Source organism: Stegostoma tigrinum, chromosome 8 (assembly GCF_030684315.1).
Source record: "Stegostoma tigrinum isolate sSteTig4 chromosome 8, sSteTig4.hap1, whole genome shotgun sequence".
Taxonomy (NCBI): Eukaryota; Metazoa; Chordata; class Chondrichthyes; order Orectolobiformes; family Stegostomatidae; genus Stegostoma; species Stegostoma tigrinum.
Window position 1 is genome coordinate 82,010,663 of NC_081361.1, and position 17,466 is coordinate 82,028,128.

At 42.0% G+C, this 17,466-nt stretch overlaps 1 protein-coding gene across 5 annotated transcripts in view; it reads left to right on the forward strand.

Annotated features, from left to right (window-relative positions):
* Window positions 1-17,466, forward strand: part of dpyda.1 (dihydropyrimidine dehydrogenase a, tandem duplicate 1) — an 837,290-nt gene that overhangs the window by 256,336 nt on the left and 563,488 nt on the right. For all 5 annotated transcript variants that reach the window (XM_059648043.1, XM_059648046.1, XM_059648045.1 and 2 more), the window contains one exon: window positions 11,164-11,246. In XM_059648043.1, the coding sequence (XP_059504026.1) occupies window positions 11,164-11,246 (83 nt within the window). The remainder of the gene's footprint in view (window positions 1-11,163; window positions 11,247-17,466) is intronic.

Consider the following 17,466-nt stretch of genomic DNA (forward strand, 5'->3'; position numbering starts at 1 on the left):
CCCACCTCAAGCCGCACCTCCATTTCCTACCTACCACCTCATCCCACCTCCTTGACCTGTCCGTTCTTCCCTGGACTGACCTATCCCCTCCCTACCTCCTCACCTATACTCTCCTCTCTACCTATCTTGTTTTCTCTCCATCTTCGGTCCGCCTCCCCCTCTCTCCCTATTTATCCCAGTTCCCTCTCACCATCCCCCTCTCTGATGAAGGGTCTAGGCCTGAAACGTCAGCTTTTGTGCTCCTGAGATGCTGCTTGGCCTGCTGTGCTCATTTAGCTCCACACTTTGTTATCTTACATTTGAATAAATGCTTGCTTTTAAGGTGGGCTTCAACTAAAAGGAGGGAAGTGAAGTGACAGAAAGTGTTATGGAGGGAATTCTAAATTTTCTGCCCTGACAATGGCAGATCAAAAGGAATGAGGGGACACACACAAAGGTCAAATGGTAGCTTACTGGCCTTTTGTTGGTGCAATCAATAATTTGTTATTATCGGATTTATGCTCTTTTTGACTTAAAGCCTTCCAATGGGTTCTTTATTTTTCACTAAAATGAAGCACGCCCCATTTGGTTTGATTGAGTTCCTAAAATTATTTATGTGCCCACTGATGCCAGTTTATGTCATATTTATCTCCGTGTAAGATGCTACTTTGCACTTCCTGCCAGTGAAAACTAAATATATTACCATATCTCCCATGCTTTTACAACTTTGTGGCCATCTTTAAATAGTACATATGGATTCCATTTCAGTCATGTGCTTTCTTAATTTCATTAAGTTATTTCTGATTAATGCAGAAACTAGCCATTCTTATGGAATCATAGATAAATATAGCACAAGAAGTATTTAGACCATGAAGTCTTCTCTTTCAAAGATGAATCTCATTCATTCCACAATATGACTTAAGCACATAACCCTGCAATTTTGTGCTATTGAATTCCCTTTTGAAAGATACTATCAAATCAACATCTACCATGCCATCAGGCATTGCTTTTGTAATCGCTAATCACAGTTTGCATAAAACAGCTTAATTCTTAACTAATATTTCTTCACACATCATAGCCTGGAATAATTAGATGATAATCCTTGGTTTTATGGTATATCTTAACTTTCATTGGAATAGGCAGCCAAGCTTTGATTTTAATGTGTCCTTTTGAAGAATGAGAGAGTGGAGGGAGATTAAACTAAAAGTAACAGGAGGACAAAACGATTGCGAGGGATTTTTTTTAATCAAGGTAGTCTAGGTTAGATTTTTCAAAACGAGAAAATCCTGAAGATTAATCTTTTCTTTTGGAGAACCAGCAGTTACACCATCAACATATGAAAAATGTAGCTGGCAGCAGCCACTAGGCAGTTTTGGCAAAGGGCAAAGAGACAGTTGGCCAAATGGATTTCTCAATGTTCTGAGAAAAAATATATTTTCTGGATGGTGTGGGTGGGATTACTTTTCAAAGCTCTAAGGAAACTTGAAATTTTGACAATTTTGAGCATTTTCCAAGGGACATCCTGGATATAGAGTCAGAGAGTTATTCAGCATGGAAACAACAAGTACATGCCAACCATAATCCCAAACTTAAACCAGACCACCTGCCTGCACTTGGCCCATATCCCGCCAAACATTTCTTATTCATGTACTTATCAAAATGTCTTTTAAACATTGCAACTGTACCCACATCCACCACTTCCACTGAAAGTTCATTTCACACACAAAACCATTTTCTGTGTAAGAACAAATGCCCCTCAGGTCTTTTTAAAATCATTCTCCTCTCACCTTAAAAATACGTCTCCTCGTCTGGAAGTTCCCCATGCTAGAGAAAAGACACTTGCTATTCACCCTATCTATATCCTCCATGGTTTTATAAACCTCTGTAAGGTTGCCCCTCAACCTCCTATGCTCCAATGAGAAAAGTCCCAGCCTATCTAGCTTCTCTTTATAACTCAAACCCTCCATTCCCGACAACTTCCTGGGAAATCATTTCTGAGACCTCTCCAGTTTAATAATATCATCCCTGTACGAACATAGAGTATCAATATCTTTTGGTGATGTTGTTTGCAACATTTTTGTCATTTCAGTCATTGTGTCCCTGCTGTTTAATGTTTATAATGACCTCTGACACGATGAATGGCTGTGTGGGTGTTTCAAGCAGCCCACTCTCTGTTCCCTTCTGCTGTCACAAAGGCCCGTCACTGTACAATTCCCTACTTAAAACCTTTGGTGGCATTTTCCCATTTTCAGTCGAAGTCTTTTGTTGAGCGAGACTCATGGTGCCCAGTACACCATAGCACAGAGTGACATTTTACACAGAGGCTTCTGCTCATCACACCTTATTTCCAGCCTGTACTTTCATATTCTATCCAGTAGACTGGCTGCAGTATTTTCAGAGAATTTCTGTCTGCAAACCATCTGAACAAAATGAATCAGTGATGTATAGATGATGTTTTGAGTGCAATTCTGATCACCATATTGTGAAAAGAATACAGGCGCACTGAGAAGATTTACTGGGATGTTACCCAAATTGTGCATGTCTGTGTCAGGAAAGGATAGGGAGGCTGGATATGAGGATGGCCAAGTCGAAGTCTGTAAAATTCTGAAAGCTTTTGAAAGAGTGACTCCTCTTGTGGGAAGAGTGTAACAAGAGGTTACTAATATGAGATAATCACCAATAAATCAGAGAAAATCCTCCTTATCTAGAGAATGGTGACAGTGTGGAACTTATTACCAAAGAGAGTGGTTGATGTGAACAGTATGAATACATTTACGGGGAAGCTATGCAAAAAAAAATTGAGGGAGACACAATGACAAAACAACTGGTTATGGTATTCAGAGATAATGGGAACTGCAGATGCTGGAGAATCCAAGATAATAAAGTGTGGAGCTGGATGAACACAGCAGGCCAAGCAGTATCTCAGGAGCACAAAAGCTGACGTTTCGGGCCTAGACCCTTCATCAGAGAGGGGGATGGGGAGAGGGTTCTGGAATAAATAGGGAGAGAGGAGGAGGGGGACCGAAGATGGAGAGAAAAGAAGATAGGTGGAGAGGGGAGTATAGGTGGGGAGGTAGGGAGGGGATAGGTCAGGCCAGGGAAGACAGACAGGTCAAGGAGGTGGGATGAGGTTAGTAGGTAGGAAATAGAGGTGCGGCTTGAGATGGGAGGAAGGGATGGGTGAGAGGAAGAACAGGTTAGGGAGGCAGAGACAGGCTGGGCTGGTTTTGGGATGCAGTGGGGGGAGGGGATGAGCTGGGATGGTTTTGTGATGCAGTGGGGGGAGGGGACGAACTGGGCTGGTTGTGGGATGTGATAATGGGAACTGTTATTTTTAAGGAGGTGGGATGAGGTTAGTAGGTAGGAGATGGAGGTGCGGCTTGGGGTGGGAGGAAGGGATGGGTGAGAGGAAGAACAGGTTAGGGAGGCAGAGACAGGCTGGGCTGGTTTTGGGATGCAGTGGGTGGAGGGGAAGAGCTGGGCTGGTTGTGTGGTACAGAGGGGGGAGGGGACGAACTGGGCTGGTTTTGGGATGTGGTGGGGGAAGGGGAGATTTTGAAGCTGGTGAAGCCCACATTGATACCATTGGGCTGCAGGGTTCCCAAGTGGAATATGAGTTGCTGTTCCTGAAAACTTTGGGTGGCATCCTTGTGGCACTGCAGGAGGCCCATGATGGACATGTCATCTGAAGAATGGGAGGGGGACTTAAAATGGTTTGTGACTGGGACACCTTCCACCCTAACCTCAAGTTCACCTGGGCCATCTCCAACACATCCCTCACCTTCCTGGACCTCTCAGTCTCCATCTCAGGCAACCATCTAGTTACTGGGCAACAAAACGTGAGGCTGGATGAACACAGCAGGCCAAGCAGCAGCTCAGGAGCACAAAAGCTGACGTTTCGGGCCTAGACTCTTCATCAGAGAGCTATCATCCAGCCTCACATTTTGTGTCTTGGATTCTCCAGCATCTGCAGTTCCCATTATCTCTCAGCTAGTTACTGGTGTCCATTTCAAGCCCACCGACTCCCACAGCTACCTAGAATACACCTCCTCCCACCCACCCTCCTGCAAATAATCCATCCCCTATTCCCAATTCCTCCGCATTTGCCACATATGCTCCCAGGATGAGGCATTCCACTCCCGCACATCCCAGATGTCCAAGTTCTTCAAGGACCGCAACTTTCCCCCCGCAGTGGTCGAGAACGCCCTTGGCCGCATCTCCCGCATTTCCCGCAACACATCCCTCACACCCCGCCCCCGCCACAACCGCCCAAAGAGGATCCCCCTTGTTCTCACACACCACCCCACCAACCTTCGGATACAATGCATCATCCTCCGACACTTCCGCCATCTACAATCCGACCCCACCACCCAAGACATTTTTCCATCCCCACCCTTCTCTGCCTTCCGGAGAGACCACTCTCTCCGTGACTCCCTTGTTCGCTTGCACTGCCTCCAACCCCATCTCAGCCGGCACCTTCCCCTGCAACCGCAGGAAGCGCTACAATTGCCCTCACACCTCCTCCCTCACCTCCATCCCAGGCACCAAGATGACGTTCCATATTAAGCAGAGGTTCACCTGCACATCTGCCAATGTGGTATACTGTATCGATTGCACCCGGTATGGCTTCCTCTGCATTGTGGAAACCAAGCGGAGGCTTGGGGACCGCTTTGCAGAACACCTCAGCTCGTTTCGCAATAAACAACTGTACCTCCCAGTCACGAACCATTTTAACTCCACCTCCCATTCTTCAGATGACATGTCCATCATGGGCCTCCTGCAGTGCCACAAGGATGCCACCCAAAGGTTGCAGGAACAGCAACTCATATTCCGCTTGGGAACCCTGCAGCCTAATGGTATCAATGTGGGCTTCACAAGCTTCAAAATCTCCCATTCCCCCACCGCATCCCAAAACCAGCCCAGTTCGTCCCCTCCCCCCACTGCATCACACAACCAGCCCAGCCTGTCTCTGCCTCCCTAACCTTTTCTTCCTCTCACCCATCCCTTCCTCCCACCCCAAGCCGCACCTCCATCTCCTACCTACTAACCTCATCCCACCTCCTTGACCTGTCTGTCTTCCCTGGACTGACCTATCCCCTCCCTATCTCCTCACATATACTCTCCTCTCTACCTATCTTCTTTTCTCTCCATCTTCGGTCCACCTCCCCCTCTCTCCCTATTTATTCCAGAACCCTCTCCCCATTCCCCTCTCTGATGAAGGGTCTCGGTCCGAAACGTCAGCTTTTGTGCTCCTGAGATGCTGCTTGGCCTGCTGTGTTTGTCCAGCTTCACACTTTGTTATCGTGGTTATGGCATTCAATTTAGATAGGGAGGGGCTTAAATAAAAGCATGTATTGACAGGACTGAGCAGCAACTCCCAACGGTGAATGGAAAAGTCCGAGGGAAAATTGATGAACAGAGAGATCTGAGTGGTCAGGTCCATTGTTCCCTGAAGGTGGCAACACAGGCCAATAGGGTGGTCAAGAAGGCATATGGCATCCTTTCCTTCATTGGGTGGGGTATTGAGTACAAGAGTTGGCAGGTCATGTTACAGTTGTATATGACTTTGGTTCGGCCACATTTGGAGTACTGTGTACAGTTCTGGTCGCCACATTACCATAAGGATGTGGATGCTTTGGAGAGGGTGCAGAGGAGGTTCACCAGGATGTTGCCTGGTATGGAGGGTGCTAGCTATGAAGAGAGGTTGAGTAGATTAGGATTATTTTCATTAGAAAGACAGAGATTGAGAGGGGACCTGGTTGAGGTCCACCAAATCATGAGGGGTATAGACAGGGTGGATAGCAAAAAGCTTTTTCCCAGAGTGGGGGACTCAATTACTAGTGGTCATGAGTTCAAAGTGAGAGGAGGAAAGTTTAAGGGAGATATGCGTGGAAAGTTCTTTGCACAGAGCGTGGTGGGTGCCTGGAACGCGTTGCCAGCGGAGGTGGTAGACGCAGACACGTTAGCGTCTTTTAAGATATATTTGGACAGGTACATGGATGGGCAGGGAGCAAATGGACACAGACTGTTAGAAAATAGATGACAGGTTAGACAGAGGATCTTGATCGGCGCAGGCTTGGAGGGCCGAAGGGCCTGTTCCTGTGCTGTAATTTTCTTTTCTTTGTTCTTAGTTTGATATAAATACTATTTAGGTAATTAAGTTAATCATTATGTTGAAGAAGGTCATTATTTTTAATATTTTTTATTATCCACTAGCCAAGTCCTGAAATGAAATTTAAGTCACTTGGTCCATATACGCGATATTGCTACTTAAATGTTCCCTGATTCAGCAGCCTATCATTTCTCCCTCAAATACCTACCTGCCCTCATCTGCAGTTTAGCACAAGCTATTAAGATTTATCTTAATATTTTCCCCCTTAACTCTGCGATCTTGGCCTGGCTTATGCTGGATCTGTTTCATAGTCCTTTGCAGTGAAGTTCCTGTGTCCATAATAAGGTTGCTCCACTGCTCATAAACCTTGGACCATGCTTGGTTATGAAATTTCCAACCAGCCTCTTATTCCCTCAGTGTAGAAATAAATGTCCCTGGCTGCTTATATATTATAAATTTCAATGCTGTGTGGTATGAAAATGATACTCTTCATCTCACCAAGACTACATATACATGATCTGCAATTGCTCCAAGAACTGCTGAAGTCGTGTGTCCATGATGTCTCATAACCAGTGTATTAGTTAAGGATAACAAAGTGTGGAGCTAGATGAACACAGCAGGCCAAGCAGCATCTTAGGAGCACAACCTAAGATGTTGCTTGGCCTGTTGTGTTCACCCAGCTCCAAACTTTGTTATCTCGGATTCTCCAGCATCTGCAGTTCCTATTATCTCTATTAGTTAAGGAATTCCTATTCCTATTCTGATTCCTATTCCTCAGTTCTTGTGCTGCCTCTATGATGGAGGAAGTGCAAAAATTGGTGAAGCAGTTGATGATTGTTGCACTGAGCATCCTTGTCTGAGGAATTTCTGCAGTTCAGGGTGGCATGGAGGCTCTGCAGTTAGCACTGCTACCTCACAGTGCCAGCGATTCCAGATTAATTCCAGCCTTAGGTGACTATGTGGAGTTTGCACATTTTCCCCATGTCTGCATAAGCTTCTCTTGGGTGCTCTGATTTCCTCCTGCAGGCCAAAGATGTGCAGCTTAGGCGGATTGGCCAAGGTAAATTGCTCGTAGTGTCCAGGGATGTACAGGCAAGTTTCATTAGCCATGCTAAATTCAGCATTATGAGACGTAGGATCTGTGGCTGGGTCTGGGCAGGATGCTGTGTGGAGGATTGACTCGGATTTGATGGGCCTAATGGTCACTTCTGCATTGTAAAAATTTGATGATCTTCATCCCTGGAGCAATGATGACTGACCTCTCAAAATCATAACTATGAACCTTGGCATGATTCCGAACACAGAAGCACCAGGGAGCATTCCTTTGTAAATTCCCCAACTAATCTATAGACTCTATGGACTATAAACTAAGCTTTAGCTATTGAAATCAGCATTACTGGAGTTTATTCATGCAAGACTTGAACAAAATAAAACGTGATTGTTTCAATATTTTTTAAAAAATAAGCATTTCAGTTCTCTTCAGAATAGTCAATGGCACATTGTAATTGTTACAGAAGTCCAGCTTTAAGTCTCAACTTTTTGCTTCATTTTGGGGTGTTATTCTTGAAAATCCATTCATTAAGGCTCACTGCTGCGCCTCACAGATGAACATGTCCTCTAAATATTTTTGGCCCATGGTGGAGAACTTCGTGTTTCTTCACATTTAGTTTCCCCTGCATCCTGTTTGCCTACTTGCAAAACACATTCAAAATCTCCTGCAGCATATCCTGCTCAGCTTTTCAATGTACCACCTTCACTAGATTTATGTCATCGGCAAGTACAACCACAGTGTTTGTGACAGGTAGCACATTTGCAACGACAACATGTATTTATGTATTGACTTTAACATCCTAAGGCACGATACTAAGTTTTACATTGAGCAACATAAGGAGAAATTAGAGCAGCTGGCTGCAGGTTTTCAGGAGCATTTAAAAGGAGGAGGTTGGAAAAGAGGTGGAGAGATGGAACAATGGAATTTCAGAGCATAGAGCCTTGGCAATTGGTGAAACAATTAAAATTACGGATGACCAGGAAGCCAAAATTAAATGAGCACATGATATCTCAAAGGGTTGTGGGTTTGGAAGAAGTCAGAGCAAGAAGAAATTGGGGGAGGTCTTAAAGGGATCTGGAAATAATGATGAGAATCTTATAGTCACTGGAAGCCATAGTAGGCCAGTAAGCACAGGGTGATGGATGAACCTAATGTCCAAAACCAACCCAGAGCAGCAAGCTTGGAGGCAGGGTAACTGTTTGATCAGGTAGGAGGGTTGTGGAAGGCCTCCTACCTCATCCTGATAAAGTCAGAGTTGGGAAGATCAAGATGGCATTCCTGACTGAGTGTTGGTTGAATTCACAGTGAGTAGTGAATTTGCCATATGGAAGACCAAACAGCAAACCTAACAGCCTAGTTGGGCTGGGTTGGGTAGAGGCAGGGTGGGGAGGACTGGTTGGTATTTGGAATCATGGCGTCAATGAGTCATACAGCATGGAGACAGGCCCTGTGGTCCAGGCTGACCAGACTTCCCAATCTAAACTAGCCCCATTTGCCCCATATCCCTCTAAATCTTTTCTGTTCATGTACCTGTCCAAATGTCTTTTAAATATCGTGACTGTACCTGCATCTGCTACTTCCTCTGGAAGTTCATTCCACATACAAACCACTCTCTGTATGAAAAAGTTGCCCATCAAGCACCTTTTTAAATCCTTTTCCTGAGACCTTAAAAATATGCCCTGTAGTTTTCAACATCCCTACCTTAAGAGAAAGACCTTTGGTCTTTATCTCATCTATGCCCTTTATATTTTATAAACCTCTGTAAGGTCATCCTCAATGTCCTATGCCCAAGTGAGCAAAGTTCCCAACCTATCTAGTGTCCAGTCAAGGGCCTAGCATTAGGAATGGGTGGTTCTGGTCAGAGCCACCCATTTACCTCTTCCTCTGAGATAACAAGGTGTAGAACTGGACAGACACAGCAGGCCAAGCAGCATCTTAGGAGCAGGAAAGCTGGCATTTCAGGCCTAAACCCCTACCCCCACCCCTTACTGCCTTCCCAAGCTCCCGTCACTTACTTTACTACAGTGACTCAATAATGATCCGTGATGAAAGTCAAAGTGTATTTCCAGCATTGTGGAACTGAGACTGGCTGGTAGCTCTCAGGGATGGAATTCCATCATGGCTACCAGAACCAAGCCTGCCTGACTACTGAGACAAATCCTGGAACTAAGTGTCTTCCGTGGAATGGGGATCCACTCCAGCAGGTTTTCTACTGGCTGAGAGGGACTTAACTTGCTCAGAGTTTCCAGAGATTGGGTCAGCTGGGGTGTTTTCAGTGGCATTTTTTGGGCCCGATTATATTCAGTGTGGGATCAATGTGGGCAACAGGAGGCAGTCATGACTGTATTAGAATGACCACATCTGGAGCTAATGACTCAGGGTTTCACCAACAGCCGAGCTGAGACACAGATAGTGACATGAGACACAGATAGTGACATGGGTGGATGTGTGCAGTATTAGCTGATGGCATAGATATGTGATCAGACCATCATCCTCTGGATAACAATGGTATCCATTTGTAAAATATTTCTACTGAGTCCCTCTTTATTTTCCCCAAACTACATCAGAGGTCTTTCTGAATTACAAATTGCTGAGGATTAGGAACGACAAATCGTCTGCTGCACCTGACCTTCTGTGAATAATGAAGGAAGAGATGACAAATGTGCTTCTTTTTTTCAGTGCTTTCTTGGGTTAATGGAAGTCAGGTTTATGTTCTACTAAAGACGAAGAAATGAGATTGGAAGCATTTTTCTATCATGAATGTAGTGATAAGCCAGATGCTGCGGGCCATTGTGATTACTTTGCACATTCATGGGAAGTTGTGTTTCACCGATATACAAATAAATGCAACAACACATCCAGTGTTGCACAAGCAGTCGTGCAGGAAGAGATATGACACAATGCAATAAATCTGAATAATCTTCAAATTATTCTGAATTTGACGTTTTGCTTTAAAATGCTTTGTTCAATGTTCTACTTCTCTTTTGCCGTCTCTCCAAAATCCCCACCCCCATTCAATTATTTTATTTTGATTTAATTTGATATATTATTGTCACATATACCTAGGTACAGTGAAAAGTTTTGTTTTGTGTGCAGTACAGACAGATCATACCATACACGCATTATGGTAAAAGAACAGAGCAAAGAGTACAATGTTATGGCTGCAGAGAAAGTGCACAAAGAGCAAGATCAACCTTAAATTTAAAATTTGAGATATGACACAATGCAATAAATCCATTGAAAAGTCTAACAATAGCGGGGAAGAAACTGTTCTTGAATCTGTTGCTATGTGTGATTAAACTTTTGTATCTTCCGCCCAAGGGAATAGGTTGGAAGAAATTACCTACATTTTGTACATACTCTTTATGCATATGATCTTGTTTATGGTTTGGCTTTTTACATTCTGCTGCACTGAATATTTTCCCACTTCAGTTAAAAAAACCCTTTCTTAACTTATAAGTAAATTAACACTTCTATCGAGTCCTGACACTTTTAAAAGTGTCTCTGTCTTATCCTAAAACTCAAAAGAGCATGTAAAACAAGTATAAACAGTGTCATTTCCTATGTGTTTTGTTTACCTTTTATATTTCTCTGATTCATCTTGTCCTGGAGATATTTACAGTACACCCAGTTTACAAACACTGACTCTAAATCAGCTGGTTTTTCAAGTTCGTGGACAAATGCCTTAGGGAAGACAAACTATTTAAATAAAAGTAAGCATGACATGAATAGTTCTATATGTTTCATACATTAAGGTTCGTAATAAAATGAGATATTTGCAATCAGATATCCATGGTTGTCTTCTCGTATGTGTCCCTCTCATACATGGTGAGTTAGTGATAAGATTTCCATGACAACCACATTGTGAATAAGATTGACTTTTGGCAGGTTTATAATGTCAATTTTGATTATGCAACGGAAAGACTTGAGAGAATATGTTGGTAGAAAAGGGGATCTGTTTTAAAATGCGACCATGAAAGTAAGTACTTAAAGGAAAATGTTTTTACCTGGTTTATTCCAGAGCCATGAGAAGCTGGAGAATGATTTTGATGACATCAAACACTCCACTCTCAGTGAGCGAGGAGCACTTCGTGAAGCAGTGAGGTAAGTCCAAGTCGCCATGGCAACAATCACTGATTGGTAAAGGAAAAAGCCATTCTTTATTATTGGGAGGAAGAAATGAGTTCATTGCCACCATTCTGATCTTTTCTCTAAGGTATTAATTTGTCAGTAGAGTATCTTCCCTTGGGGCTGTGTTTAGGTTGCAAGGATGCAGCTAGTTCAGCCTGTGTGTGCAATCAGAATTTAAATAATGTTTTCACTTCAGCTGCCTGCCTCCACAAAACAAAAAAGCTTCTTTTTTACAAGCCCGTCTACCACTTAAAAGGAATTCAATCATTTTAACCCAACTGCTGATTGGCACGACATTTCCTTCACCCCAGGAATTCTTTATATACTTAGAAATGTTCAAGTCTAAAGCAATTTTGGAGCAAACTTTATCAATTCTAGTGCTCTGAATCATAAATTTCATAAAAGTAGGATTATTCACATTTAAGCTGCAATATACCTTTTTTTATTAAACTTTCATACATGCGGATGAGATTGTAACTCAAATACCAAAGTGATTCGCAAGTCATTCAGCTATTCAGCAAAAATGATATCCATTGCTTTAATCTATGAGATGATATTTAATAATCGGTTTATAATCAGATTTTTCGCAAGATTTTTTAAAATTGAAGATATTAGTTTAAGTCAGAACTCTGCTGAAACAATATCGATAAAGTGTAATGCTGATTTGTTTTGTATTCTTGTCTTGTCTGGCAATCTGTGTCTGCACACATTTAGAGTCTAACTGATTCATGTACTTTTTAAGAGCTAGTTGAAGGATTTTTCTTTTCTCTTCACCAACACAAAGACAAGTTTTCTTTGGAAAGTTCACTTTTCACCTCTTGCATCCAATGTAAATTCAAAGTGAATTTATGCAAACACATTGCAGCAAGTCACTATTACCAACAATTTCTTTTTATTGTTGATATGACTCATTACATTTACATAAAAAAGCATAATTGGCCCATAAGATTAATAGTGTGGGTAAGTTGCACTATTTAAAAGCTTTGTATAGACTTGTATTAAATGTAATTTATTGCATTTAATAGAACTCAATCTTAACGTGTTGTACAATCATGTAAGTACATCTGTAAATGGCAAAATGTTGGCACATACATCTACGTGAAAATTAAGACTTTTTTCAACCCTATTGTGTCATATTTTAACTGTGTAATGTTTAATCACTCTCATCCTTTTTCATGATGTAGTAAATCTTTGCTTGATACTTTTAGCTGTAAAGTCGGGGAACGGGAGCGGTGGTCGGGGGATTGGGGAAATCTTAGTTCTGCCTTAGACCATAACAGTAACTGACATCCATTTTTCCATTCTACTCTGTCATCAATGGTCAAGAAAGTCTGGAAGCAGAGAAAACAGGTTACAATTTGTTGGAAATTGTTTTGAAGTATTGATTGATTTATACTTCACCGCCAATGTCTTTCTCTACTCTTTCTAAAAAATAAACAATCGAGAGCTTTTCTTTCAGAGCAAAATGGAAGAACATCATTAGCATCATGAAAACTAGGTATTATTTGTTGGGAGGAACCCATAACCTTTGATGTGATACTAAACACTGGTATTCTAGAACTCGGTTAGAATGGTACTCTAATTATAATCCATTTTAATGTTCACAATTTTTTGCATATTCAATTATCATTTGAACATTACTCATAGATTTTCAAGGAAGAGACTGCAGAGACAATTTTTTCAACAAAGAAATACTGAAAATTCGGAAAAAAAAAACTCCCAGCCTTCTTCAAACTAATTTACAAAGTAGACCTTTCAGTCTTTATTAACTTGGTGTGTTCTTTCCTCCTACAATATTTAATTTAGCCAAAAATAGGATACATATCAGATATCAGGGATTAAAAAGAAAGTAATTTAGGTTTCTGCATAAGACCATAAGACATATGAGCAGAAGTAGGCTGTATGGTCTATTGAGTTTGCTCTGCCGTTCAGTGATATTATGGCTGATCTGATCATCCTCAACTCCACCTTTTTACTTTTCCATCTGTCTCTTGATTCTGCTGCTAATTAGAAGTTTGACTTGAGTATATTTAACACCCAATCTCAACAGCCCTCTGTGGTAAAGAAATACACAGTTGCACTACCCTCTGAGAGAAGAAATTGCTCTTCATCTCTGTCCTAACTATGTGTCCTTTTATTCTGAGATTTGGCCTCTGCTTTTAGACTCTCTATTGATGGGAAATGACCTCTCAGCATCTGTCCTGTTGAGCTCCCTAAGAATTTTATATGTTTCAATCAGGTCACTTCTCATTCTTCTAAACTCCAATGAGGACAGGCCAAACCTACTTGAAATTTCCTCAGAGAGACCACCCTCCCCCAAACCCTGCATATCCAGAACCTTCTCTGAATTGCCTCCAGTGTCAACACCTTTCCTTAGATTAGGAGACCAAAACTATTTACAGTATTCTAGCCGCAGTCTAACTAGCATCTTGTATAGCTTTAGCAAGACTTACTTATTTTTTATATTCCATTCCCTTTGAAATAAAGGCGAACATTCCAATTGCCTTCCTGTTGAAGAGAGACATTAGCTTTTTGTGATTCATAGATGAGGCCTTGTAGCTTTGTTGTAGATTTTTGCAGACTGTCTTCATTTAAATAATATTCACCACGCAGGGCAGTATAGTGGCTCAATAGTTAGCTCTGCTGCCTCACAGCACCAGCAACCTGGATTCAATTGCACCCTCAGGCGACTGTCTGTGTGGAGCTTGTACATTCTCCCCGCCTCTGTGTGGATTTCCTCCAGGTGCTCTGGTTTTACCCAACAGTCTAAAGATCTGCAGGCTAGGTGGACTGGCCTGGATAAATTGCCCATAGTACTGAGGGATGTGTAGATTGGGTGGGTTGTAGTGGGCTGAGTCTGGGTGGGATATTTTGAGGGCCAGTGTGGACTTGTTGGGCCAAAGGACTTGTTTCCACACTGTAGGGATTCTATGAAAAAAGAACCTCCTCTATTCTTCTAACACAACTTTACATTTTACCTCATTATATTCCATTTACTGCAAGATTTTCTTCATTCCTTCAGTCTGGCTATATCCTTCCATAGACCTTTTGTAGTATCCTCACTATAGCCTTCTGGCCATTTCTTGTCCCCTGTAAATTCGGCAACAGTACGTTCACTTCCTTCTCCAACTCATTCACATATTGTAATTTATTTCTGCTCATTACCAATTCCTGTGATGTTCTATCAGTTACAGGTTGCCATCATGAAAATGTTTTCACAAACCTCTACCTTCTATTAGTTAGTCAGTCCTCTATCCATGCTAATGTACTATCACCAACACCATAGGCACTTACCTTATTAAGTAGCATAATATGCCATACCTCATGGAATACCTGTTAGAAATCAAAATACATTACATCTACTGATTCTCTTTTATCTATCTTGCTTGCTACTTCCTCAAAGAATTCTATTTAAAAAAGTCTGGCATGATTTTTTCTTTTATTAAGCTGTGCTGAGTCTGTTTGATTACATTATGTATTTTCAAATGCTCCACCATTACATCCTTTAAAAATAGGTTTAACTGATGTTAAACCAACTTGTATATAGTTACCTGATTTTTGCCTCTTTCCCTGTTTGAATAAGGGTGTAACATTGATAGTTTTTCAATCATCTGGGAATTTTCCAGAACCTAAGGATTCTTGGAAGATTAGATTAGATTCCCTAGAGTGTGGAAACAGGCCCTTCGGCCCAACAAGTCCACACCACCCCTTGGAGCATCCCACCCAGACCCATCACCCTATAACCCAAATGCCGCTGAACACTACGGGCAATTTAGCTTGGCGAATCCACCTAGTCGCCACTTCTTTGGACAGTGGGAGGAAACCAGAGCACCCAGAGGAAACCCACGCAGAAACAGGAGAATGTGCAAATTCCACACAGACAGTTGCCCGAGGCTAGGATCGAACCCGGGTCCCTAGCGCTGTGAGACTGCAGTGCTAACCACTGAGCCGCCGCACGAACACATCCACTATTTCTGTAGTTACTCCCTTTAATACCCTAAGATGCATCCCAGCAGGTACAGGTGACTTATTAGCTTTTAACCCCATTAGTTTCCTTAGTAGTTTATTTCCGTATGAGCAAGGAATGAGAAAAGACTACTCACTACTTTCAGCCTGCTCAACCATTCAATAAAATCATGGCTAATTTCATTATAACCTCAACTCTACGTTCCTCCATACTCCTGATAATCTTTCATCACTGTGATGGTCAAGAATCTATCTACCTCTGCCTTAAAAATAGTTAAACATTTTGCAGCTGGATGAACACAGCAGGCGAAGCAGCATCTTAGGAGCACAAAAGCTGATGTTTCGGGCCTAGACCCTTCATCAGAGAGGGGTCTATGCCCAAAATGTCCGCTTTTGTGCTCCTGAGATGCTCCTTGGCCTGCTGTGTTCATCCAGCTTCACACTTTGTTATCTTGGATTCTCCAGCATCTGCAGTTCCCATTATCTCTCAACATTTTGCAGCCATTGCCTTTTGAAGAATAGAAGTTCAAAAATTCTTACCCCACTTAGCTGCTAAGTGGGATAACTCCTCATTTTTAAAGTTCTACATTTTCTCACAAGAGGAAACATTCTTTCCATGTCCACCAGGACAAGTGTCCACAGGATTTTGCCAGTTTCAATTAAAGCACTCTGACTATTCTAAACTCCAGAGGATATAGGCCTAACCTATTGCCTTTATGTATAAGGCATTCCACTCATTCCAGACATTAGTCTAGTAAACTTGCTCTCATCTGCTTCTAATATATTAACATCAGGGACAGCATGATGGCTCAGCGGTTGGCACTGCAGCCTCATAGTGCTGGGGACCTGAGAACATAAGAACTAGGAGCAGGAGTAAGCTGTCCGGCCCCTCAAACCTGGTCCACCATTCAATAAGATCATGGCTGATCTTTTCATGGATTTAGATCCACTTACCCACACTCTCACCGTATTCCACCCTCAGGAGATTGTCAGTGCGGAGTTTGCAAATTCTCCCCATATCTGTACGTGGGTTTCCTTCAGATGCTCTGGTTTCTTTCTACACGCCAAAGATGTGCATGTTATGTGGATTGGCTATGCTAAGTTGCCCTGTAGTATTAAGGGATATGTAGATTAGATGTGTTAGCCATGTGGAAATATAGGGTAGGGGGATGGGTCTGTGTGTGATGCTTTTTAGAGGGCTTGTGTCTACTCATTAGGCCGAATGGCCTGTTTTCACACTGTAGAAGTTCTATTCTATGGATCATTCTGCAAGTATGGGAACCAGGACTATGCGCAGTTTTTCAGATATAGTCTTACTAGTACCTTATATCTCTAATGGAAATTACTGCATTTATTTCCTCTCCCCCAGTTTGCCCCTTGATTATTTAGTATCGTTGGAATCCTATTTGTGGCTTCTATTGTGATGACTCATACAACATACTTATTTACTCCTCTGCAATTTCCCGGTTCTCTACTATTATATTTCCAGTCTCATTCTCTCAGGGGCCAAGCTTCATTTTGGTCTGTCTCTTCCTTTTTGCATTTTATAAAAGCTCTTTCTTTGCATCTTAATATTTCTTGTACATTTACCCTCACAGCTTATTTCTCTCTCTATTATTTGGGTCATCTTTTGTTGGTTGTTCAAACTTTTCCAATCCTTTGGCTGTTTATTACTCTTTGCCACAATGAACATTTTTTTTCTCGCTATTTCATGCGCTCTTTAACTTCACTTGTCAACCAGGGGTCAGCTTATCCTCTTCCTAGAATTATTCTTTCTTGCTGGGGTATACTTTTATTGTTAGCCATTAACTATCTTTTTAAATATCTGTCATTGCTTCTCAACCTTCTTTTCTGCTAAATCCCTTTCCCAGCCCACTCTAGCCAACACTACTTATATTGCAGTATAATGACCCTTATGCAAACTAGCACAATCATGCCTGAGCCAGTGTTCTTATTCTCATGCTGAATACTAAATTCCATCCTGTTATGATCAAAGCTTTTCAGGGAATATTTTACTCTGACTCTTCTAACACTGTAAGAGCTTTTATTAAACCTGCCTCATTAGACATTACTGGATCCAAAATCATCTGTGAAATTTTTGTGATCTATAGTTGATCCACGATTAAAAGCAAGTTTACAAAGATGTAGATTTGGAAAGGCATTAGATCCTATGAGTCACTCATTGTACAGTCCATGTGCAATATACAACCAATTGGATTCCTTCAAA